General features: G+C 35.2%; 1 protein-coding gene and 1 non-coding gene across 3 annotated transcripts in view; one reads left to right on the top strand and one right to left on the bottom strand.

Annotated features, from left to right (window-relative positions):
• Positions 1 to 25,776, bottom strand: part of LOC138708731 (putative ammonium transporter 1) — a 107,527-nt gene that overhangs the window by 66,468 nt on the left and 15,283 nt on the right. Inside the window, exons 6-10 of one of the 2 annotated variants that reach the window (XM_069838857.1) lie at positions 20,172 to 20,405; positions 14,039 to 14,150; positions 9,697 to 9,815; positions 7,264 to 7,390; positions 5,543 to 5,781 (exon numbers count right to left, since the gene is read on the bottom strand). The exons of the other annotated variant lie outside the window; for it this stretch is intronic. Coding sequence (XP_069694958.1) covers positions 5,633 to 5,781; positions 7,264 to 7,390; positions 9,697 to 9,815; positions 14,039 to 14,150; positions 20,172 to 20,405 — 741 coding nt within the window. The 3' untranslated portion in view covers positions 5,543 to 5,632. Of the gene's footprint in view, positions 1 to 5,542; positions 5,782 to 7,263; positions 7,391 to 9,696; positions 9,816 to 14,038; positions 14,151 to 20,171; positions 20,406 to 25,776 lie in introns of those variants that run through there. 2 annotated transcript variants of the gene reach the window in all.
• Positions 15,245 to 15,317, top strand: TRNAY-AUA (transfer RNA tyrosine (anticodon AUA)). The gene has a single exon. It is a non-coding gene; the product is annotated as a tRNA-Tyr (tRNA).

Raw genomic sequence — 25,776 nt, 5'->3', positions numbered from 1 at the left:
GCTTTACTTCCCCTTCGGGTGTCCGCCTCCCTCCATAGGTGCTATGCACGTTGCAGATTACACAGTGGCTCGGCGCACGATTACATTTTCGCCACGGCTGACGTAGATTGGTAGAATAACAGTCATTAGACTGTGACAATGAGGACATAGAAGATATGTCAAGGCACGATCTGTAGGTTAGATAGGCAAAGGCGTGTGTGTGTCTGTGTGTAGGAGTGGGGAAATGAATTTATGAAAGAAATATTGCTTTTTAGTGCCAATGACTTGTGGAGATTTCAAGCGTCGTATTTTTTAACAAACTCGGTGTGAGTGACAGCAAGGAAGTACAGTAAGCCTTCTAGCGAAGATGTAATATTATGGTCATTAGACATCTTTATGATACAAGTCCATGCCATCATCCGTGTTCATATCACAGGTTTATAATCTTACGTGTTTTAGTAGGCATAAAGCGACACTATCTATGTCATGCTATCGGCCGTAGATTTAGATTTGTAATCTTATATGTGTCAATGAATAATTTCAAGGGAATAATTGTTCGTTAACAGAAAACTACAGGGACATCAAGTTATTTTTACTAACATTTTTAACATTAACCTGGTTATACTCGGAAACACTGTTACCCCCCTTTCCATTACAGGAGTTTGGAGTTGCTAGTGCAATATGTAAACAAATCATTTTACTAGCTATAGGAGGAGAGAAAAGTAGTGTATCCATTTATGTTACAAGGAAATACAGTATTACGATTTGCAGTTTGATCATTACTTTTACAGTATTTTCTTAAAAAAACAGTAGACTAGTAACAATTGTTTTTTCACAAACTCAACTCTTTAGGCGGTTATATACATTATGGAATGTCTACTTTATTTAGCATATTACTAACCTAATTTATTCCTGAGAATTTTGTGAGCACTTCCGTAAGAAACCCCAATTTCTACAACTAAATTCTTGACCGACTTATTACGACCTCTCTGCATCCTTTCTCTAGCATCTTCTACAGCATCTTCTGTCAACTTTGTTGGCCATCTTACACTTTTCTTCCTTTCTGTACACTCTGTTGCTCTTAATTTATCTACCAGATTAATGACATTTCTACGAAAATATTCCTTAATGATATAAACAGGAAATTGTAAAAAAAAAAAAACAAGAAAAAATGTTTTTCACATTCGGTTACTTGTAATTCCAATTTCCATCATCGTCCTTCATAACTACAAATAGTAAAACAAAACTCTTGTTTAAATAATGCTGTTAAGTACCGCACCATATTATAGGGTGCCGTACTTTCGGTAACTCTAATCTTCACTTGTGCTCAGTCCACACAGATAAATTCAATTATGCTACACACCATACTTATGTGAAAATAAACTTCAGTAATATAAGCTCTTTCTTCTACAGAAAATGCAACTTATTTCTGAAACACACTGTACTCTGTACTGTTTATTTCACTGCAACAGCGGCCGTAAGTTTGTGTGATTGACGTTAGCAAGGATATTAGTGAAAGGGGTGGGAGTCAAGAACATTTAGAAACGCAGGTACAATAAAAATTGAAGTAAAAATAAAATGATGTCCCCGTAGAAATTTAAGTCACACAGAAAGTGTGCACTCAATGCTGAGCTCTGACGTTCTGTCAACCCACTTGAGGTATGTGGATATAATTAAGGAGAATAATTGAGCCAGGATCTGGTATAGTTCCTGGGCAGCTCAGTCGGTAGAGCGTTGGCGCTCGATACCTGGCCCTGGAACAATTTTTCCCTTGAAATTATTCAAGTCAGTTTTTTAGGCAGCTATACCTGAAAGCCAGATTTCTACTTACTTGTTTCAGTCTGCATAAAACTGCATACTCTTCATATTCTTCATGTTGCTTATGTCAGTTTTCGTGTGGTTAGCTGCGATTTACTAACTTTTTGACGAGGCATTATCTTACTCATGCCAATTTGTTCCGACGATCTTCTGTCTGTAATTTCACTATTACGAGTTATGATTTTTTGCTTGATATATTATATATAATTCTTCGTTTTATTTCGTTTGTAATGGCATTTACATTTATTTTCACTTTTTTTCATTTCAAAATTTAATGTCATGTAGAACACGGCGCGGTTTGCTTGCAATATTTTTCTAGCTTTATTGTGGCTTCCATAGGTCGTAGTTTTATGATCCAGTGGCTGTTTATCGTAAGTTTAACATGAAGAAAAAAACTAGTTAATTTTTAAACGAGCTGACATGCTAATTGTGAGTTTTAGTCAAAAAAATTATGACAAACTACAACTTTTCCAGATGTATTTCAGAAAGTATCATTTGTATTTCAGAAAGCATCATTTGTATTTCAGATTCGTGAATAAAATAATTCTATTTCAGAAAGCATCATTTATATTTCAGATTCGTCAATAAAATAATTGTATTTCAGAAAGTGACATTTGTATTTCAGATTCGTCAATTGTCTTTCAGAACCAGTCAATTGTATTTCAGATAATTGAATCATATATTTTTGTTGTCATGGAAACTATGTAATTATCATGAGTTTGCAATAACGAGTTTGTGCGATATCGTGCGTATTTGCTTGTTTTCCGCACAGAACCAATACGCGGTAAGTGTGAAATACCACATTCAGTATTCCCAACCTAACACACATAACAATTTCCCTCTTCTTACCGCTTAAGCGCGACATTCATTTTACTGCTTTAGACTTTTAACATATTATTTTTAGAGACGTTTAACATAGTAATAATTATAAATTGGAAACTTACCACTGCAATTTCACCTAAATTGCAACGTTAATTATTGTTTTTAAATATTTGCAAAAATTAAGTAAAGTCTACTACTCCACGAAACTTATTGCATTCCTGATACAAGTAACATTAAGGAAGCCGTGAAAAAAATCAACAAGATTCCAGATGCCGATGTTATTACTGCAATATGTTATATAAATAATATTGTTAAAATATTAAAAAGTAAAATAAATCATTACATAACCTTACAGTTTGTTTTAAGTTCGCATTTATAGACTGGGGGAAAAAAAAAGACAGACGTATATCACGGCCTGCTGGAGTAAAGTAAACACAGAAAACATTTTATAGCAACAATGTTGAAGAAAGATATTTTGGTTTTCCGAAGTTGCCGTCATTAAACAGAAACCAACATGGAGATTTCATTGCAACTAATTAGAAATTCGTCTTTCAGGTATGTAATAAACGATCTTCGCACAAAATAATGTACGATACACGAGCGGTATGTTTGTTTTCATGTTCTCGGAAATTAAAAAAGCTCAACTACGTTTCGCTTTTTCAATCTTTTCCTCGACCATGAAAACGTCAACATACCGCTCTTGTAACGTATATTACTATTATTAGGCTTCATTTTGGCTTTGACTTTCCTGTGTTTTACAGTTTTTTTTTTGTCAATAGCAATAAATAAATATATACCTTTGAAGAACAGTTAATTACAAACTACTGTATGTGTACTGTAATTTTAAAGTAAGGTACTTATAGTAGTTCAAAACAATTATTTATAATCCTATGAATGTTAGAATTATAAATATAGCAAATTGTTGACTCATGCTATTCTGAAATACAATTTATAACTTCTGAAATACAAATCATTAATCTGAAATACAAACGACGCTTTCTGTAATACAATTGACGAATCTGAAATAAAAATGACGAATCTGAAATAGAAATGACACTTTTCGAAGTTAAATTTACCAGTTCTGAAATACATGTGGAAAAGGTGTATAACTGAATTAATTAAAATCGATTTTAACGGAGACGCGCAATTCCGTTGTAATAATATCTTCAAAGCCTAATATTTACCGACTGTCCTAAATTGTTATTGCTTCTTACCAACCCTAAAACTGGTAATTTATTCGATTTTTATAACTTTATATTCTCTTGTTTTTCTTAATCTGCAGATTTTATGATATGGGATAAAATGAACGGCTTGTTCTTGAATCTTTCTTTAGCCTTGTTAACTGAACGAAGAGGGCAACCCAAATGAAATAAGGATAAAGGGAGGAAAAACTTAAGATATGCAAGCGCGCGTCCTTGCAATGGGATTTGGGACTGCGGGAAAGAATCTGTGTGAGCTCCAAGCCGGTAGGCCACTCATCCCGCTCCTCTTGTAGCCGTTCCATTGAAAGACAGAGAAATTCTGAGAGGAAGATAGACGAAAGCTAATAGATACGACGAAGTGCAGAGATGTCGTAGATCATGGTTTAACAGAACATCATTTTATTTTTACTTCAATTTTTATTGTACCTGAGTTTTTTAATGTACTTCACTCCCACCCCTTCTACTAATGAAGTTCAACCGTCCTCCACACAGATCCAAGACCGCATATACAGTCATAGTAGCCTTACGGTCATTGTAAACAGTAGGCCTATGTTCCAAAAATATGTTCGCGTTTTCCAGTGACGAAAGAGCTTTCAATATTGAATCGTCGACCTGGTTGGCAAGTTGGTATAGCGCTGGCCTTCTATGCCCAAGGTTGCGGGTTCGATCCCGGGCCAGGTCGATGGCATTTAAGTGTCATGTCAGTAGATTTACTGGCATGTAAAAGAACTCCTGCGGGACAAAATTCCGGCACATCCGGCGACGCTGATATAACCTCTGCAGTTGCGAGCGTCGTTAAATAAAACATAACATTTTTAATACTGAATCATTTTCGCACAGGTACTGTCGTCCATTTGCCTACGTCGTGTCCCGGTTTCCCCCCCCCCCCCACCAGCTTTTATTCGCCAGCTAGTGGCTGGGCTGTCTTAGCTCTTTTCTGAGATCATTAATTTCTGTTAGGAATTGGACGTCTACGTAATATTATACAGCTGTTTAATTTAACTTAAATAAAAGGGCCTCGTTAAGTAATTAACTATCACGTGATTTCTTCCCTTTCTACGACCCTACGACATAACCACTTGGACGGACAGCAGATAGTATGTCTGAGTAATTTTATCTTTTCGGATCGGGCGGAAGTGAAGATTGAATTTACAGTACGTAAAGTACTCTTTTATAGAGTAGATACAGAATTATTTCAACATGAGTTACTAGTACGAAGGACGAAACTGGTAATGGGAATTAGGTACAATAGTTTATAGTGCGATAATATGCACATTAGAACTGAAGCCTGTATCGAAATGAACGGCCACCTTTTTTAAAAAATGTGTTTAAATATCCATATTACGATTATTTTTCAATTTAACTTCATTCTCTATATTGTACGCTAATGTGCTGCAGACAGTATAATATACACTGCATAATGAATACGTCCCCATGGAAACCTCAGTTCGTGAGTAAAAGCACTCATTGTTAATACAGTACTGTATTTGGATTAAACAAAAACCTAATGAAAATTATCAATTCAAAATCGCTATATTTCCTAGTTTACGTAAATGGATGAACTACGTTTCTTCCTTCCTATACCTAGTAAAGTGATTTGTTTGTATATTACGCCAGTATCATCGAACTCCAGTCGTGGAAGGGGGTAGCAAACGGCGTTGATTCAGAGGTATAGGCAAGTTAATATTGAAAATGTTAGTAAAAATAAAATGATGTCCCTGTACAATTAAGCATATTCAATACATTGTAAGTAAGAACACATTTTCACACACATACATGTCACATATTATATTAGCCTATATAAAAAACAGTTAAAGTCTCTCGCTAAAGTATGATTCCGAGTTCATGATATTTTTATGATTCATCAAAGCTTCAGATTCATTGCGAAGAGGCAGGGGTTGGAGTGGCAGCCATCCTTCTGGAGGGTACCCGGGTTCGTTGTGCATCGATATGTCTAGACCTGTAACACACAGAATCTGCTAAGCAGAGCTGCAAGATATTTCATTAGTTTACATTATCTTAGCATTTGGGAAAATTATTTGAAGGGTTTAGTGAAAAAAGAACCATAGTCCATAAAAATGAAAATTTGAAATATTAAGCATATGGTGAGCATATTGTAGCGGCCATCTACTGAATTAGTTGTTAGGGAAAAACACCATAGGAATGGAAATGTTCAGTGGTTTTCATGAAACAACTATAGTCCAAAGTCTTTTTCTGTGAAAACAGTCATTGTTCAGCCAAGACGATGGTTGCATTTACAGATATCCCATTCATATATTACATATTTATGCAATAGATTACGTAAAACAATTTATATCTTTGTTATACTTCGGTCATATTTACCAATTAATATTTTACGTCTCATTTATTTAGCTTTATTTCAATCCATTCTCCAGTATGGAATTTTAGGGTGGGGAAATGCTTGTAATTCTAATCTCACTCCACTAATACTTATTCAGAAAAGAATCATTAAAATATGCCTTAATAAACCGAGCTTTTGTTCACTGATTTTAATGTTTTGAAAATTAAACAGATTTATTATATTGCCTTATTAATCTTCATACATAAAAACCGTAATAAATTCAAATTGTATCATCATAAATATGGAACTAAAAGATCCGATTTTATACGAGTGGAGGAACCAAAGTGTTTCACAAGTACAGCTCTGAGCCATGGTACCTACTTTGGTCCAAGGTTATACAATAAAATAATTGATAAATACCCAAATTTGGAAAATTTTAGTATCAGGAATTTCAAAAATAGCGTTAGGAATTTAATTTTTAATGAATATATATTGATTTAATATGTATATGTATTTGTATGACTTAAATTGTTAAAATTGAAATTGTATTTTTAAATTTAATTTATTCCTGTAAATTTTTTTTTCTTGACCCAGTTTGTGTCAAAAAATTATCTTTGTGTTTAGATATCTCCCTGAGCACGACTTTTTTACTCCTTCAGGGAAGAACTAAGATTGTATTTCTGTCAATGTTCTTTTCTTAACAATAAACAATAAACAATATCACATTGAAACATTTACCCATACATTTACAGACAGTACTGCAAAATTATTTCATAATACAGATAACAACGTTGACAAGTCTGTGATAACATGCGTTATAGAAATGAAAATAATGTGGCCATCGTATCGGAATAAAGGAGTAAGGATAGGGAATTTTCCGCTTTTCCAAATCACCGATTTAGCTGATTTTCCCAAGGACTTCCCTATTTGGACCGCCTTCATATTCAAAATTTTCGATGATGACAAGGAGGAATGAATTCACCCTTAGAATTCGCGTGAAGTTGGATATCACAAAGAGGAAAGCTCTGGTCTTGCGCGATGAGCCTAGGAAGGGAAGTAAGCAAGTTTATAAGGTGGGCCTACCTTACAATTCTGGCTCTATAGTAGACGTAACTTATATTCACGACTTTTAGAACTTGCCTCTGAGCTCCTGTTCTTGATTCACACGAAGTTTCCCGAAGAACTTCAACGTGAGGAACATTATGCAGCTCGTACACGTGGCCCAGCAGATTATTACCAGAGCTCCGAGCATCCTCAACAATAACACCTGTGAATAAAGAATAATGATAATAATAATAATAATAATGGTAATAGTAATAATAATGATAACAATAATGGCAATAATATTGATGATGATGTTGATAATAATAATGATAACAATAATAATTATGATAATGATGATAACGATGATAATAATAATAATGATAATAATAATGAAGATGATAATCATAATAATTCATTCATTCATTCACTCATTCACTCACTCATTCATTCATTCACTCATTCACTCACTCATTCATTCACTCACTCACTCATTCACTCACTCACTCACTCATTCATTCATTCACTCATTCACTCACGCATTCATTCATTCATTCATTCACTCACTCATTCATTCACTCACTCATTCATTCATTCACCCATTCATTCATTCATTCACTCATTCATTCATTCATTCAATCATTCACTCATTCATTCATTCACTCATTTATTCACTCATTCACTCATTCATTCATTCATTCACTCATTCATTCACTCATTAATTCATTCATTCACTCATTCATTCATTCACTTTTCACTCACTCATTCATTGATTCACTCATTTATTCACTCATTCATTCATTCACTCACTCATTCATTCGTTCACTCATTCACTCACTCATTCATTCATTCACTCATTCACTCACTCATTCATTCACTCACTCATTCATTCACTCACTCATCCATTCATTCAGTCACTCATTCACTCACTCATTCACTCATTCATTCACTCATTCACTCACTCATTCATTTATTCATTCACTCATTCATTCACTCACTCATTCATTCACTCACTCATTCATTCACTCACTCACTCACTCATTCACTCATTCATTCATTCACTCATTCACTCACTCACTCATTCACTCATTCACTCACTCACTCATTCATTTATTTGCTGTACAACAGCCAGACGCCAATTAAAGTTCAGCACAATACAAGACAATACAAAATAAAAAAATAATAATAAAATACAATGAATATAAATGATAAAGAGAATAAATAAATAAATATATAAATGCAATAGACCTACTAACAAAAGACATAAGTTAAATTCAAATTAATGAGATCAAAATTACATACAATACCAATAAAGTAAATACTATTAAATGGATGGATAATAATAATGATAATAACTATGATGATAATAATAATAATGATAACGATGATAATAATAATGACAATAATAAGTGACGATGACGGAAATTTTACTTGAAGCAAGTAAAGCGATAGGTTTGGAAGTAAACACCGAAAAGACGAAGTATATGATTATATCTCGTGACCAGAATATTGTACGAAATGGAAATGAAATTGGACATTTATCCTTCGAAGAGTTGGAAAAATTCAAATATCTTGGAGCAACAGTAACAAATATAAATGACAATCGGGAGGAAATTAAACGCAGAATAAATATGGAAAATGCCTGTTATTATTCGGTTGAGAAGCTCTTATCATCCAGTCTGCTGTCCAAAAATCTGAAAGTTAGAATTTATAAAACAGTTATATTACCGGTTGTTCTGTATGGTTGTGAAACTTGGACTCTCACTCTGAGAGAGGAACATAGGTTAAAGGTGTTTGAGAATAAGGTGCTTAGGAAAATATTTGGGACTAAGAGGGATGAAGTTACAGGAGAATGGAGAAAGTTACACAACACAGAACTGCACGCATTGCATTCTTCATCTGACATAATTATTACCAGATATTAACTTCATTGACGAAGAGAGTTTGAGCTTACGTAGCAGGACCACTCCCTTACGAGATTCCAACTAGTTATATCGACGTAAAACTCAGTTTATGTTTTATTGTACGCTATTAATATTTAATTGTTATTAATCTGTATGTGTCATTAATAATGTTTACTTTACATGTACTAGTCGTTAAAACTTAAGTCATGAATATTGCTGGAGAATCTTTTAAGTGTATTGTAAATATTCATAATTTAAATATGTAAGTTATGTAACTACTGTATTGATTAAGGCTGGTTGAGTGGAAGAGAAGGCCTTATGGCCTTAACTCTGCCAATCCACATCTGTGGAGTAACGGTCAGCGCGTCTGGCCGCGAAACTAGGTGGCCCGGGTTCAATTCCCTGTTGGGACAAGTTACCTGGTTAAGGTTTTTTCCGGGGTTTTCCCTCAACCCAATATGAGCAAATGCTGGGTAACTTTCGGTGCTGGACTCCGGACTCATTTCACCGGCACTATTACCTTCATCTCATTCAGACGCTAAATAACCTAAGATGTTGATAAAGCGTCGTAAAATAACCTGCTTAAAAAAACTCTGCCAACGAAAATAAAACATTCTATTCTATTTACCATCGCAGAGTCATAGGTGGCACCATAGAATATTCCGTCCTCCGCTAAAAACGATCCTGTTATAAGTCCCCAGAATCCTCCACCGAAATGTACCGCAACAGCGTCTAGTGGGTCATCAACTGTGAAACAGAAGATGTGATTAGTACTCAAAACACATAAAACAATAAGTATGTAATTGTAAAGCCAATAACTTTGTACTACATGTATAGGCGACAATTCAAATAGGGTAAGGCTCTCTAAATTTGCCATCTTAAGCAAATTTATTTTTAAATTGATGATGAAGTCATATTTTGAAAGTAAGTATAAAAAATTGCGTTGCAATATTGATACTAAAGAGCATCTTAAATAAGATTAATAATTTCGTAAAGAATAAGGTACTCCTTCACGTACAAAAAAAAAAAGACAGGGGGATGCAACTGGCCAGGTTAGGACACATGTGTTACTTAAGTTGTGTGCCTGTTGTAAATTCAAATAATATTTTAATATCATCAGAGTACAGATGTAAAATATTTTAATACAGAAAAAATTATCATAGGTCTAGTAGGAATTGAACAAATGTTTATCATAAATAAATTGTCATAGGATTAATAATTTTAGTATTCCTTTACCTATAAAAATATATATAAAATATCAATCATTTAAATACTAAAGTTAAAACGTAATCAGTTATTTAAACTGTCAACTGTTTCTAAACGATCTCAGAGAAGCAGCAACTAATGATTCTAAGTTGGCCATGGAAGAAGCTGCAATGGCGAACTTAGGAACAGTTCCAACATTTAATAATGTCATAAAGTAGAACATCACCATAGTAAATGTAATTCTAAAAATACGGCCCGAAAGTACACAAAATAGGCTTTAAAATGATATATTACACTCTATAAATGCATTACTTATTCTGTTGGATGAAACGGATACTTACAGAGCAAATCTTATATCGGAAAGCATAGTTAACACAATATGGCGACTACCTACCGCTATTTTTAGAGTATATAAAAAGGAAACCTATTCAGCTGTTTATATCTGACGCTGAATGCACTACGTAGGAAAGTATTCATTTGTTTTATCTGATGCTGAATGCAGCAACGAATTAGAACCAACTCGTTGGAATGCAGTAACTTATTCAATTGTTTTTATCCAACGCTGAATGCAGTATTCAATTGTTTTTAACCGGCACTACATGTAATGTACATTCATTATGTGAGACACAATTCGTTTTTATGAGACGCTATTTTTTATACTAAAATTTTACACAGAACCCTATTTTATCTGAGATAGGAATGGTAGGGTTCTAGATACATCATTATAATATTTATGTGATATATTATATGAGAGGAAAAAATAATCTTATGTTTAAATTATGAAATTAATAAAATTTTACAAACATATAAATTCAGCAAATCTGTATAACATTTTATAATTTACTAGCCGTACCGTGCGATCCGCTGCACCTGTTAGAAGTAAATATAAAGTAATTACATAATTAAAATAGGACGTTTGATCCAGGGAACAACTTTTACAACAGCGCAAGATAATCTGCTTCGCTCATTACGCAATTTTTTTTTTTTGCATTGCATTTATTGCATATATATTTTATGTATTTTAACACGATTAAATTGAGCATAGTTAAAATTTGAATTATAAAATAATGGATTGCTAAGCTAACGTACTATTACTGCATACTAAATCAATACACTCTCGTTGTTCGTTAATTCTCTGAGATTAAAATGAGTGTACATAAATATTATTTTAAGAAATACAGAAAACGAATGTACAAAATAGCCTATCAAATTTTCTGTGCATAAGAAGCTATTTTAATCTTACCTGTCCTCGATTTACTCAGACGTTACTGTAATAACATTATAGCATTATGTCCATCTAGAGAAACTACACTTTCCAATGGTGAAATAATAATTAATTATACAAATCGGTTAATTTAGCTTCTGATACTACTTCATACAAACACAGAAACATTCTCTGTAGGCCATGTTTAATAGCTTTCGATTGTTGATGTCCAAGGCCCCTGTTTCGAATGTTGTTGTCCAAGGCCCCTTATAGACGAAGTCATTTGTTCTTAATTCATTGCACCGTCTTAGATGGCGTTATTTTAATTTTAAAACTCATTTATCTCATTAAATATCAGTCCTATCAAAATTTTGTATAGAATAAAACTTATCGAAAATCATTTTTAAAGAAATTTTTGTTATGTAACATTTTTCACAAAAATCAATAATAAGCGAGATATTTCGATTTATTTAATTCAGGCCCCCTTATAACCCCTCTTTTAAATAAAGTATTTTGAATGCCATATAGCCTAAAATCTAAGTTACAACGAACTTAATTTATATTCCAATTTTCATATAAATCGGTTCAGCCATTATCGCGTGAAAAGGTAACAAACATATAGACAGACATACAAACAAAAATGTCAAAAATGCGATTTTCGGTTTCAGGGTGATTAATTATATATGTTAGGACCAATTATTTTTGGAAAATCGAAAATTACCAGAAAAATTTCGGCTACAGATTTATTATTAGTATAGATGCAAAAAAAAAAAAAAAAAGGAGAAAAGATATCAAATTGCTTGCAACAGAATAAATGCCTTGGAGATATCTTTTCTGATCGAATTATGTTCATTCTCACATTTATAAAACTAACAATTAAAATTTCAAATCCAAAAATTGTGTTGAATATTTGAATAGCATAAGTCAGCCAATATTTTTTCAGTTTTTTTTTTTTAATGTCGATTTTCAATGATCACATCATAACTGATCCTGACGTTTACTGTAAATATTTTTGTACAATTATTAATTGGACGAAGATTACTTGGTTCAAGAGTGAAGAGCGGGACTCTTGTATGGGTTCGTACCCTTCTTTGGACGATTTTAGAGCTTCCCCAAATTATACATCGAATTTAGTTATCGCCAGTGCCATCGACTGCGTCGTTAAATGATCCACTTATGAAAATCTGAAACCAGGTAGCCCGGGTTCGAATCCCGGTCGGGGAAAGTTACCTGGTTGAGGTACAGAGTGATTTATATAGAACTGACACATTTCTTTCATTAATAGTTTCAAAACGAATTGTTCTAGCGACAACTTATTATACCTAAAATGTAGAGGAATTTTGGGAGATTATTTACCTCTATAGCAAATGTTGTCCGGCGTTGTCAAATCCGGAGATCTCGGTGGTCACAGGTTCCTGGAAATTATTCGGTCGTCACATAACCGGATAAATGGAACCATGCTTCATCTGTGAACGATGTGATGGACAATATGGCAGGATTTTGCACAACGAACGTCTGAAACCAACAGCAGAATGTTCTGGAGTTTCGATTCCTTGTCACTAGATGCGCAGATGTTTATGTTTTATTCCTATTGTTGGCAGCTGTTTTCGACATTTTGTGTCAACGTGAAAATGCAGTACACATTAAATCAAGGACTCTTCCTTGTGAAGCAATACTGGATTACGAATTCAATTACAGCTACTCAAAGGGCATACCAGAGATAATTTGGTGTTCGCAATCCTCCCAAAAGAAACACAATACTGGGACTGGTAAACAAATTGGAAACAACTGGATCTCTGGTGAGTGAAAAGGGTAAGCATCATTCATCTAGGCTTCCCACGGTTGTTGACGTAAGAGCACGACTGGAGCAGTCACCCAAAAAATCATTAAGACGTTTGTCGCAGGAGACAGGGTACACCTACTCAATGTGTCAGAGAGCCTAAAGCCATATAGGGTTACGGTTGTTCATCAGCTACAGGAACCAGATAAGGATAAAAGATTGAATTATTGTCGTTGGTTTCAGACGTTCATTGTGCAAAATCCTGCCATATTGTCCATCACATGGTTCACAGATGAAGCATGGTTCCATTTATCCGGTTATGTGACGACCGAATAATTTCCAGGAACCTGTGGCCACCGAGATCTCCGGATTTGACAACGCCGGACAACATTTGCTATAGAGGTAAATAATCTCCCAAAATTCCTCTACATTTTAGGTATAATAAGTTGTCGCTAGCACAATTCGTTTTGAAACAATTAATGAAAGAAATGTGTCAGTTCTATATAAATCACTCTGTATTTTCGGGGTTTTCCCTCAACCCAATACGAGCAAATGCTGGGTAACTATCGGTGTTTGACCCCGGACTCATTTCACCGGAATTATCACCTTCATATCATTCAGACGCTAAATAACCTGAATGTTGATACAGCGTCGTAATATAACCCAATAAAATAAATAAAAAATGAAAATCTGAAAAAGATATTTTTGCTTTCCTCCGGCATAAGGAGTCATCTACTAAAAAGTGTTTACGTTCTTTCTTTAAAAATAATGGTTACTCACCCTTATTCCATATCATGAAGTGATGAATTAGTAAATATATGGGCACAGTTGAAGCTCCGGATACAAACCCCGCCCACATGTCAAGCTTGTCGGGCGATGCGCAGACTGAAACCTGGTTGGAAAAATGAGATTCACATGTTGAGGTTGTCACACAACTCCTAACAATGAAGTCATTGAATTTAGTTAAAAATCTGTATTCCGTGTCGGTGCCACTATTTTAATTGATTATACACAAGACTGACGGAATATGTGCAAAGAAATGCAGGTCAGATTCGTAATATTTTAAAATAATTGTAATGATTCTGTTTTCATTTAAACTTGGTACTCAGCGTGTCTCTAAAAATGTTAACACACATGCATAATTGTCAGAAGGAAGCGAAATAGGAAGAGTAGTACATCAATAATGTCCTTTATCACATACCCAGTTAAACATCTACTTGTAGAATTTAGTGAAGAACTGTTTTCAGATCATGGAAAAAGTGATAGTCTCAGAAATAAGAATAAAGTGTATGAAATTTGCTGATATGGCATTGTTAGCAGAAGAGACGATACTAAGGGATATATTATGCTATGGAGCTAAATGACAGCTGTGAGCAGTATGGGATGAAGATGAATGCATACAAGACGAAGATCATTGTCATAGGAAGAAAAGTAAGGAAGGTAAACTTTCGGGTTCTAAATGAGGCAGTAGAGCAAGTGGACAGCTTCAAATACTTGGGGTGTACTATAAGCAGTAACATGAGCTGCTGCCGGGAAGTTGAAAGTAGGATAGCAATGACAAAGGAAGCTTTTAATAGGAAAAGGAGCATCTTCTGCGGGCTTCTGGAAAAAGAACTAAGGAAGAGACTAGTGAAGTGCTATGTGTGGAGTGTAGCATTATATGGGGGCAGAAACATGGAATATTATAGATTTTTATTAATTTGTCCTACAGAATATCTGTAATATTGACAATATTTGAGGAGAAAAAATTACAGATATTCTGTAGGACAAATTAATAAAAATCTATAATATTCTCATAGCTGCAGTGCATATATTTGTACACATTACTGTGCACGTAACAGCGGAATCCCGGCCAAATAAGTCACTCAACTGAGTGCGCTCCTAGTGTAATGGCAGTTGACATTGGACATATACGTCAACACTTGGAGTCAGGCTACAAAGGGAAACATTGAAGGAGGAAGGTTCGGTCCGGCGCTGTGGATTGGATTCGGCGTAGCTCAGTGGTCAGAGCGCTTGGTACATAGAACCAAGGACCCGGGTTCGATCCCCGGCGCCGGAGCGAATTTTTCTCCTCAAATATTAAGAAACATGGACGTTACGACGAAGCGAACAGAAGCATTTGAACTGTGGATATAGAGAAGAATGGAACGTGTGAAGTGGACAGAATAAGAAATGAAGCTGTGTTGGAATGAGTGGGTGAAGAAAGAATGATGCTGAAACTGATCGGGAAGAGGAAAAGGAATTGGTTGGGTCACTGGCTGAGAAGAAACTGCCTACTGAAGGATGCACTGGAAGGAATGGTGAACGGGAGAAGAGTTCGGAGTAGAAGAAGATATCAGATCATAGACGACATTAAAATATATGGGTCATATGAGACAAAGAGGAAGGCAGAAAATAGGAAAGATTGGAGAAAACTGGGTTTGCAGTGAAAGATCTGCCCTTGGGCAGAACACTAAGGCCCGGTTTCTTCAACCTTTGTTAAATTATAACAGTGTGTTATTCCATTTTAACTGTAAACTTAACAGTTGAAGCATTTCTTCAACTACTGTTAGTACTAACAGGCTGTTAAAACCTATGTTAATTTAACTGCCCAATTTCATGCAGTTAAATCATTTAACTCTCTGTTAGCATGGAAGTATCCAATATGGCCGGTGCGTTACATGCTGAACTTACATATCTTGATTATTTATAAAATGATATCCATGAATACATAAACAGAGGGGATGATTTCTGTGATTTGACAGACCAGGAGTTCATACAAAGGTATAGGCTATTTTCTGCCAAGCCTCACTTTTCACTTTCAACTTAGATCCGTTTGTTTGTTTATTCTCATTAATTGGTTTATACTGCGAAATAATTTCCAGCAGAAGGTTTCTTTCGAATGAAGAGAAATTAGTCCCACGATTTCTTTTTGTTCCAGTGTTTTCCATTTCATAACAGCAATACCAATACGCCGCTCCACCCTATTGTAATACCCGACGAGGAAAGAAGCAGAACTCAAACCTGAGAGAATAGAAAGACTTTTATTCTCTCTGAATCAAACAACAGAAACAAGCGAGAATCGAAATTGTCAGAACTCAGAAAACAGAAGTGAGCCTATACTTGGTTATAGGTTATGGTTAAACTCTAGAATCTCTGGCCCTAACAGAGAGTTAACAAACAGAATGTTAAAATGTGAAATGTGAAGTTGAAGAAACGCAATATTTTTAACAGCAATTCATACTTTTAACTTACAGTTAATTAACGCTATGTTAGGTGCATTTTAACAAAGGTTGAATAAACCGGACCTAAATGAATGAATTCGTTATTTTGTTAATATTATCCAAAATGTTGAAGGGTTTAAGGAAGAAGGGCCGAAAAAAGATTCCCTCTTTTAAGAAATGTTAAAGAATTGTTGAGCTAGGATCGACAATGTGAAGCCAGTTACGTGTTCATAATTTTATTCCAATAAAAGAGCTAAATAAAAACGTAAAGGTTTCCCAATGTTTCCTAGAAGGGAAATAAAATGTAATTTATTGGTTCAGCTTATACCGGTGTTGCATAGCCTCCGCTTTCAATTAATACCCATACGGTGTTAAAGACTACACTTTTCTTCGAAAAAATAAGATTGTTTATTGGTTAGGTCTCCTGATGCCTCTCCAATCACAAGGATCGGTAATATGTCTACCAAAATTGACGTGCCGGTATCAACTCTAAGTGGAGTTGTATCTCATTTGATTGGTGACGACAAAAATATTAATTATTTTAGTTTATATTTTAATTAAAAGTCATCTTGCAGCCTAAAACTTATTCAATGAGGATGGTGGTGGTAGAAATCAATGTACTGGAATTGAATTTCTGGAGGAGGTATTGCCTCTCACGATGTGTTGCGCTAACCCTCAAGCTAGGCTCATTCCCAAACCCACACTGGCTGACTACACTAAGATCCGCTATGTACAGTAGTGGCAAAAATAACAGAACCGACCCTTGTAGCTGATACAAAAGAATCCTGTGCTGTGTATTGTGTCAAACTGTGGTAATTTCAATATGGATAGTGAAGCCAGAGGTATGTACTGCTATTTTATGTAAAAATACGCAGTTATCTTTGTCGCATAGAGCTAGAAATGTAATATTGATGCCAGATGAAAATAAAACTCATGGCCGGTTTTTCCAAGTATTGTTAGAAAATTTAACGACTGTTAAACTCTTAAGTTTGTTAATTAGTATGTTTTCAACACTACTTTGGTTTAACAGTTTGTTAATTTTAAATGTAGGATTTCGAGCAGTTAACTCGTTTAACAGTTAGTTAAATATGGCCGATGTCTCCACAGCTGTTCGAACAGAAGATGCGAAATTAATATTTTGTGTTTCTCTGTAGGGAATGTTTAGCATATGACTGGTAATATAACATTTAAAAAATACTTTGGACTGTTTAAATACATCAATGTTATTTATTTCTTTCGTATTTCGTATCCATAATAGCAATGAGGAAATATAACCTTACTTTGTAATTATTATTCAGCACGTCACCTACAACTTTCATTTGTCAACTGTTTGTTTATGGAGCGTGGCCTACTATAACAGGTTGTCATTTTATGCAAGTTTCATGACTCACTCTATAATATAGAATTTAAAGATTAATTTTAGCCAATCAAAAATTGTCTTACATGTGTAGAATCATTACCAACTGCTGTTGAGTAGTTAAAATAGTGCCAACAGACATTATAGTTAAGTGTTGGTTATCTTAAACAAAATTATGTTGAACAAATGGAAAATACATTAACAAAGCGTTAAAAATAAACAGACTGTTAATTTAACATTCGTTAAGCAAAATTAATCATTACTTGGACAAACTGGCCATCAAAGTTTTTTCGTCTGTAAGTTTGAGGCACTGAAGGAAACAAAAGACTGTAAGAATCGAACAAATGCAATAAATTTCATTGTTACAATTAATTATACAAGATGTATGTGTTTTTATTTATTTTTTTATTTATTTTAGTAGGTTATTTTACGACGCTTTATCAACATTTTAGGTTATTTAGCGTCTGAATGAGATGGTGATAATGCCAGTGAAATGAGTTCGGGGTCCAGCACCGAAAGTTACCCAGCATTTGCTCATATTGGGTTGAGGGAAAACCCCGGGAAAAACCTCAACCAGGTAATTTGCCCGATCGGGAATCGAACCCGGGTCACCTGGTTTCGCGGCCAGACGCGCTAGCCGTTGCTCCACAGGTGTGGACGGATATGTTTTGTGACTAGCAAAAATTTGAATCTGTGACTCTGAAATCAGCTACAAGGGTCTGTCCGGTTTTGCCACTACTGAACACAGATATCGAGCAGGCAACCCCACTCGTCCCTAGGCCACCCTCCTCCGTGCATCGCCAGCCGGCAGTCGTGGAATGCTATGGAATGATGACGAAGTGGAGAAATGTTGACGGAATGATGTGGATGCCTAATATGGGGAAACGGGAGAACCCCGAGAAAAACCCCCGTGTCCGCTTTGTTTACCACAAATTCTTTTATGATTCACATGGGAATCGAACCCTGGTTGCCACGGTGGAAGGTAGCGAAGATAATCATTCAGCTAAGGGTGAGCTAAAATTCTTGGTGTATAGTACGAAATTGTAAAACTTTTGGTTTCTTTTTTTTCTCCCCCTCCTTGGTCCCGTATTTTTTTTTATTTTAAGCTTTTTGTGTATCTAAAATTCTTATATTCTGCCTATACTTCCCTTTTATACAGAGACATCATTTTATTTTTACTAACATTTTTAATATTAACCCGTCTATACCTTAAGAGAACAGGAAACACCGTTCGCTACCCCCTTCCACGACTGGAGTTCGATGATACTGGCGTAAAACACAAACACATCACTTTACTAGGTATAGGAGGGAAGAAAAGTAGTTCGTCTATTTATGTAAACTAGGAAATATCGCAATCCATTTACGTAAACTAGGAAATATCGTAATTTTGAGTTCGATAATTTTTATTAGGTTTTTGTTTCATCAAAATGCAGTGCTGTATTAAGAATAAGTGTTTTTACTCACGACCTGAGTTATCCATGCGAACGTATTCATTATGCAGTGTATATTATACTGTCTACAGCACATTAGCGTACAATATAGAGAATGAAGTTAAATTGAAAAATAATCATAATATGGATATTTAAACATAATTTTTTTTAAATGGTAGCCGTTCATTTCGATACAGGCTTCAGTTCTTTTGTGCATATTATCGCACTATAGACTATTGCATCTAATTCCAATTACCAGTTTCGCCCTTCGTACTAGTAACTCATGTTGAAATAATTCTGTACCTACTCTATAAAAGAGTACCTTACGTACTGTAAATTCAATCTTCACTTCTGCCCGACCCGCACAGATAAAATTACTCAGACATGCTATCTACTGCCCGTCCAAATGGTTATGTCGCAGGATCGTAGAAAGGGGGGGGGGAAATACGTGACAGTTAATTACGTTACGAGGCCCTTTTATTTAAGTCATTTTAAGCAGTTGTATAATATTACGTAAACGTCCAATTCCCAACAGAAATTAATCTTTTCAGAAAAGAGCTAAGACAGACCAGCTTTTACAGAGGGGCGAGCAGAAGCAGGTGGGGGAAATCGGGATGCGACGTAGGCAAACGGGCAGTACCTGTGCGAAAATATGATTCAATATTGAAATCTCTTTCATCACTGGAAAACGCGAACATATTTCTGGAACGTACTATACTCACTAACTCAGAGCTGTTCACTATATGCGGCCTTGATTCTGTCTGGAGGACGGTTGAACTTCATTAGTAGAAGGGGTGGGAGTGAAGTACATTAAAAAACTCAGGTACAATAAAAATTGAAGTAAAAATAAAATGATGTCCCTGTATTTATTACGGAGCTCGGCAATCCTCTGAATTATGACTACAAATGTGTTTCATCCATACCATCCCGATGAAAGCGGCGTTAAGCGTGAGGCTGAAGGACCAGGCGGGTGGACCGAAGAGTCCAAGCTTGCAGACTGCCAGCATTACGATGCTGCCCCCACTGCCTCCGAGCACCGTGTTGATGATCACCCTAGAGATCGTATCTTCATCATCTGGGTTCGCCATGGAGCCAAGAGCAGCTCCATTAAAGGCCAGAAACCCAGCGACCAGGATCATGCCCCCGATACCGGTTAGCTGAGAAATGAAGAGATCGTTACAAAACACTTCATCGTATACCTCTCTGCGTTTAGTCCTCCGTCTCACCACCACCACCACCGTCGTCGTCGTCATCACTGCTCATGCTTTGTGAAGTCTGGTGACGATCTCTCAACAAAGGGACTGTGTTCGATACTAGACAGTGTTTTGGTTGTTAGGATTTCTGAAAAACTATGTTTCCGAGTACTTGCCGAATGAAGTATTGCCCCGACATAACTGATAGTCACTGAATGACATCTGTGATGCAAAATACAAAATGCATTTCAAGAAGATGACTCGAACTGTCTCATTATAATTTTGTTATATTTTGCTACAAATTAAAAGTATCTTAATTTTTTGAGAATAATATTCCTTTTACTATTTATTTTCTTGAATTTTTGTTCAGAAGACTGAAAAGAATAAATCGTTTACTATGCGCTCACTTAGGCCTACGATCTTTTTCTCTGGAGTGCACATAAGGGCGCTTTTTCATGATAAACTGACATAATTAATTTCGATTTACGATTTAAGTTGACCACGTATATACTTTGGAACAAATTTACATACAATAACACTCGAGTTTTGTATTCTATTATAATTTATAACCCCGTCCGTTTTCGGTAGTTTCTTGCCTTTCTGTGCCAGTTAGTCTCCTTATCAAGAAGCTGTGTGGCTTTCAGAGAACCCGGAGGTTCATTGCCGCCCTCACATAAGTCCGTTATCAGTCCCTATCTTGAGCAAGATTAATGCAGTCCCTACCATCATTTCCCACCTCCCTCAAATCCATTTTAATGTTTTCCCACCTACGTCTCCGTCTCCCCAAAGGTATTCTTCTGTCAGGCCTCCTAAATAACACTCTATATGCATTTCGGATTTAACCATAGGTGCTACACGCCCTGCCCATCTCAAACGTCTGTATTTAATGTTCCTAATTGTGTTAAGTGAAGAATACAATGCGTGCAGTTCTACGTTGTATAACTCCACTCTTCTGTAACGTCATCCCTCTTAGCCCCCAAATATTTTCCTAAGAGCCTTATTCTCAAAAACCCTTAATCTCTGTTTCTCCAAGTCCGTGTCCAAGTTTCACAACCATACAGAACAACCGGTAATATAACTGTTTTATAACTTCTTTCAGCATTTTTAAAGCAAACTGGACAACAAAAACGTTTCAACCGAATAATAGCAGGCATTTCCAGTATTTGCGGACCTAACGTTCTAAATGTTCTAAGTTCCAAAAACAACTTTCTGAGATATTGATGAAAAACACTGTGAAATGCATGCTGAGATACCTACAACACCGTCTTTTGACTCGCGAATTATGTCACTTACAGTTGAGCTACAACAAAGACAATTTAGTATGATATTCTCATATGAATGTTCCTCCATGAAATCGAATAAAATAAAATTTGAAAAATTGGCACTTAGTACAATTTACAGTGTTAGATTTTGATTTATTCTGCGTTTAATTTTCTCTCAAGTGTCATTTACATTTGTTGTTTTTTCTCCAAAGTAGGCCTACTTGAATTTTTCCACCTTTTCAAAGGGTAAATTTCCAGTTTTTATATTTCCATTTCGTACTATGTTCTGGTCACGAGACATAATCGATGAGCTGTAACATAAAATGTTATTACATATTTTCTTGAAAATTAGATTTTTTTATTTCTTAACAGATTTTATTTTGCATATTATTAGAAATCGTTAGATCTTTCTAACGAGTATTTGTTCGTTTGTGTATTTTGGTGATTTTGATATGACTGCCATTTTGGCAGTTTTCAAGATGGTTCGATATTTCTTCCTTTCTTTTAGCTACACGCATATTCCATACAAGCGATGTATCCTTCTCTGTTCTGGTTGTAGCAGGCGCGGGAGAAAATGAACATACGTACTGCTCATAGGTGACGTTAAAGTCTGACACCGCGAGACGATTTACGCAAAAAAAAACCTTTTATTCAGAAAATGAGCAGTGAAATATTATAGTGATAGCGTAAAACGCACTATGAACTATCCTAAAATATGTCCTTATGTTATTTAATTAACTTTAATTCAAATCCTTCATAGTCATTTCATGACGCCTTGTTGATAGGCAACACTTCTTACAATGGTGTAGTGCAGAGAAATCTGCATCTTTATAAGATACACCACTAGCCGGCCACCTGACATACTGCTTTTATGCAATTGGTGTATTCCGGCGTTATCTGTGTTTTATATCTTTTGTTTTCAGTTATGTATTTAATGTAGATTTCAGTGTGTGTTATGAAGTAGTATATTACAGATTAAAGATTTTCTGCATTATATATATATATATACACACACACACACACAGATATATATATATATATATATATATATATATATATATATATATATATATACTAGTGGCTTGTGCAGCAAATGCTGCAAACTAAGTTCATTAGACGTTCAAATAAAAATGTTTCAGATTTATTTTCAATAAAGAATACCAGACATTTTGAAAGTTATTTGCTTCCATAATAACGAAACATAATCCCTCTGAATGGCTTTTTATGCCTAATATTTATTTTGAACCTATCCACCTTCACTTTTTGAGTTTCAACGCAAAAACGCAAGTAACAATGTCAGAATGATCAGTGTTTTTTTCATGAGGGAGTAAAGCAATAGCTATTTCAGGTCATTGTGGATTGTAGGTGACAGTTAAAAAAAAAATCAGGTTTCCTATGCTTTCGAACAATAGACATAGCATCTTGGTATAGCTGCTGCATGTTTCGTGAATTACCTTGAAATGTATCATGCTAAGAGATCTTGCTGAAATGCAGTGGCGGCTCGTAGTCAAATGTCCAAGGTAGGCAAAATTTACAGAACATTTTTATGTAATTTCCGCGATTCAATGACAGCTCGCTTTCATCAAGCCCCACGAAAACTTAACTCTTGCTTATATAACAATACTGTTACATCAATGAGCCGTCTCATAATTTGTCGGTTTTTTCTAGTTTATTGTTATACTGTTGTCTTGCAACCCTTGTTGTTCAGACAACATTTCCGAAATTGGATTCAAATTCTTTTCAAGTCTCTTTAGACTTACCGAGTTACAAATATGATCTGATTCCAAGTACCTTCTTTAGATTACAATAACAAACGTGATCACCTACAGCTTAGCTTTAACTTCACTTCCTGTTAGCCATTTATGTGTTTCATACCATACTTACTTACTTACTTACAAATGGCTTTTAAAGAATCCGCAGGTTCATTGCCGCCCTCACGTAAGCCCGCCATCGGTCCCTACACTGTGCAAGATTAATCCAGTCTCTATCATCATATCCCACCTCCCTAAAATCCATTTTAATATTATCCTCCCATCTACGTCTCGACCTCCCCAAATGTCTTTTTTCCTCTGGCCTCCCAACTAACACACTATATGCATTTCTGGATTCGCCCATACGTGCTACATGCCCTGCCCATTTCAAACGTCTGGATTTAATGTTCCTAATTATGTCAGGTGAAGAATACAATGCGTGCAGTTCTGCGTTGTGTAACTTTCTCCATTCTCCTGTAACTTCATCCCGCTTAGCCCCAAATATTTTCCTAAGAACCTTATTCTCAAACACCCTTAACCTATGTTCCTCTCTCAAAGTGAGAGTCCAAGTTTCACTACCATACAGAACAACCGGTAATATAACTGTTTTATAAATTCTAACTTTCAGATTTTTTGACAGCAGACTGGATGACAAAAGCTTCTCAACCGAATAATAACACGCATTTCCCATATTTATTCTGTGTTTAATTTCCTCCCGAGTGTCATTTATATTTGTTACTGTTGCTCCAAGATATTTGAATTTTTCCACCTTTTCGAAAGATAAACCTCCAATTTTTATATTTCCATTTCATAGTGTTTCATACCATGAAGGATTAAATTTTCTTGCACCTTTAGCACTGACTTTATGAACAATAGAGCTTAATGCAGGAGTGGGTCGTCCATTTCCAAAATACTTCTCTTTTCAATGTCATTACGACGCGAAAACGGACAACGTAACAGTTTACTTATTATATCAGTCATAATATAATATTATTGTTATCACTTACATTAACTATAAATCACCAAATATACGTAACATTAATATACAGTACGTACTTGCAAAAATCACATTTTCTAAAATACACTGTTAAAAAAAACATCTTTTAAAACACACTGTTTACAAACTGTTATACTACTCGTAACAATCTACGTTCCAACTCGTGAAACTTTCAAACAGAAATTTCGCAAATCGTAGGTGTTCGATAATGCTCGTGGGTTCTCGTTAGGGCAGGCAGAATTCTAGCGCGCTGGCTTAAGCATAGAACGCATGCGCTAAGAAAGCATTTAGAATAGCGATATCTTTTAATGCTTACTCCAGGGCCAGCTTTGAAGTTACGTGGAAGGTCGGCTAACTTCGCTTCTGCCTACCTTCTGAAGCATCGTGATCTGTCCAGTGTATTCTTGTCGCATAAATCGAACTGCCAGTAGTAAGCAACGTCCAACTAACCCTCAAAAAATCCCATTCATAGTTAATTTAAGAATTTCTAAGCACCTAGACAAGAGTATATAATTATATAAGGTTTTCCAAATGTGTTGGGGTAGTTAACAAATATCCACTTTCAGGTTTTTCTAAATGTGTTGAGGTAGGCTTAGCCTACCCTGCCTGCCCTGAGGAGCCGCCTCTGCTGAAATGATCCAGAGACTACACAATTTTGTAGGTCTCTTATTTTTAAGTAATACCTTTCGGTCTTTCCTTATTAACTGTAATTTTTGCGCTCTCTCGAGCCAATATTGAAGAAACTGACTCATATAAATATCTATACCACACCGCCATATATACTATGTAGCCGCTACTCAGTAAATTATAGAAATAAATATTTAATTTAAGATATTCTCTAGATCTACCTACTTATATAACCCCAAAACGTTTCATTTTCACATCATCAATATAGCATTAATATGTATAATTAATGAAAAATAGTCACATCATGGCATTAACTATAATAATATTCAATTTCTAATGGTAATAATGCCATCAAACCACTTCAAATTTTGTAGATTTTAATATCCAATACACAGTTTTACACAGAAAATTACATACCGCAGAATCACACCTGTAAATTATTTTAGTAAGTCTTGAAGATTTAATAACCAATTGAATTTGAGCTCTAAATATGTCAGCAATCCTGCAGGTGCCTTCGTGTAATAGCCTATTTTTTTATTGTAGTGTGTGTTTTGTTTTATTCTAAAATGTGCTAAAATGCAATTAGTTCTCAAAACTGACGACCGATGGATTCTGAAAAATAGGAAAATGATGTAGAAAAATTGACATTTCACTGAAAACTACTATTTTTCTGAAAAACTTTGGGTTCCAAGCTTCAA

The sequence above is a fragment of the Periplaneta americana genome, chromosome 11, assembly GCF_040183065.1.
Source record: "Periplaneta americana isolate PAMFEO1 chromosome 11, P.americana_PAMFEO1_priV1, whole genome shotgun sequence".
NCBI classification, from domain to species: domain Eukaryota; kingdom Metazoa; phylum Arthropoda; class Insecta; order Blattodea; family Blattidae; genus Periplaneta; species Periplaneta americana.
Note: the sequence above shows the minus strand (reverse complement) of the source record. Positions and strands in the feature narration are given on the sequence as shown.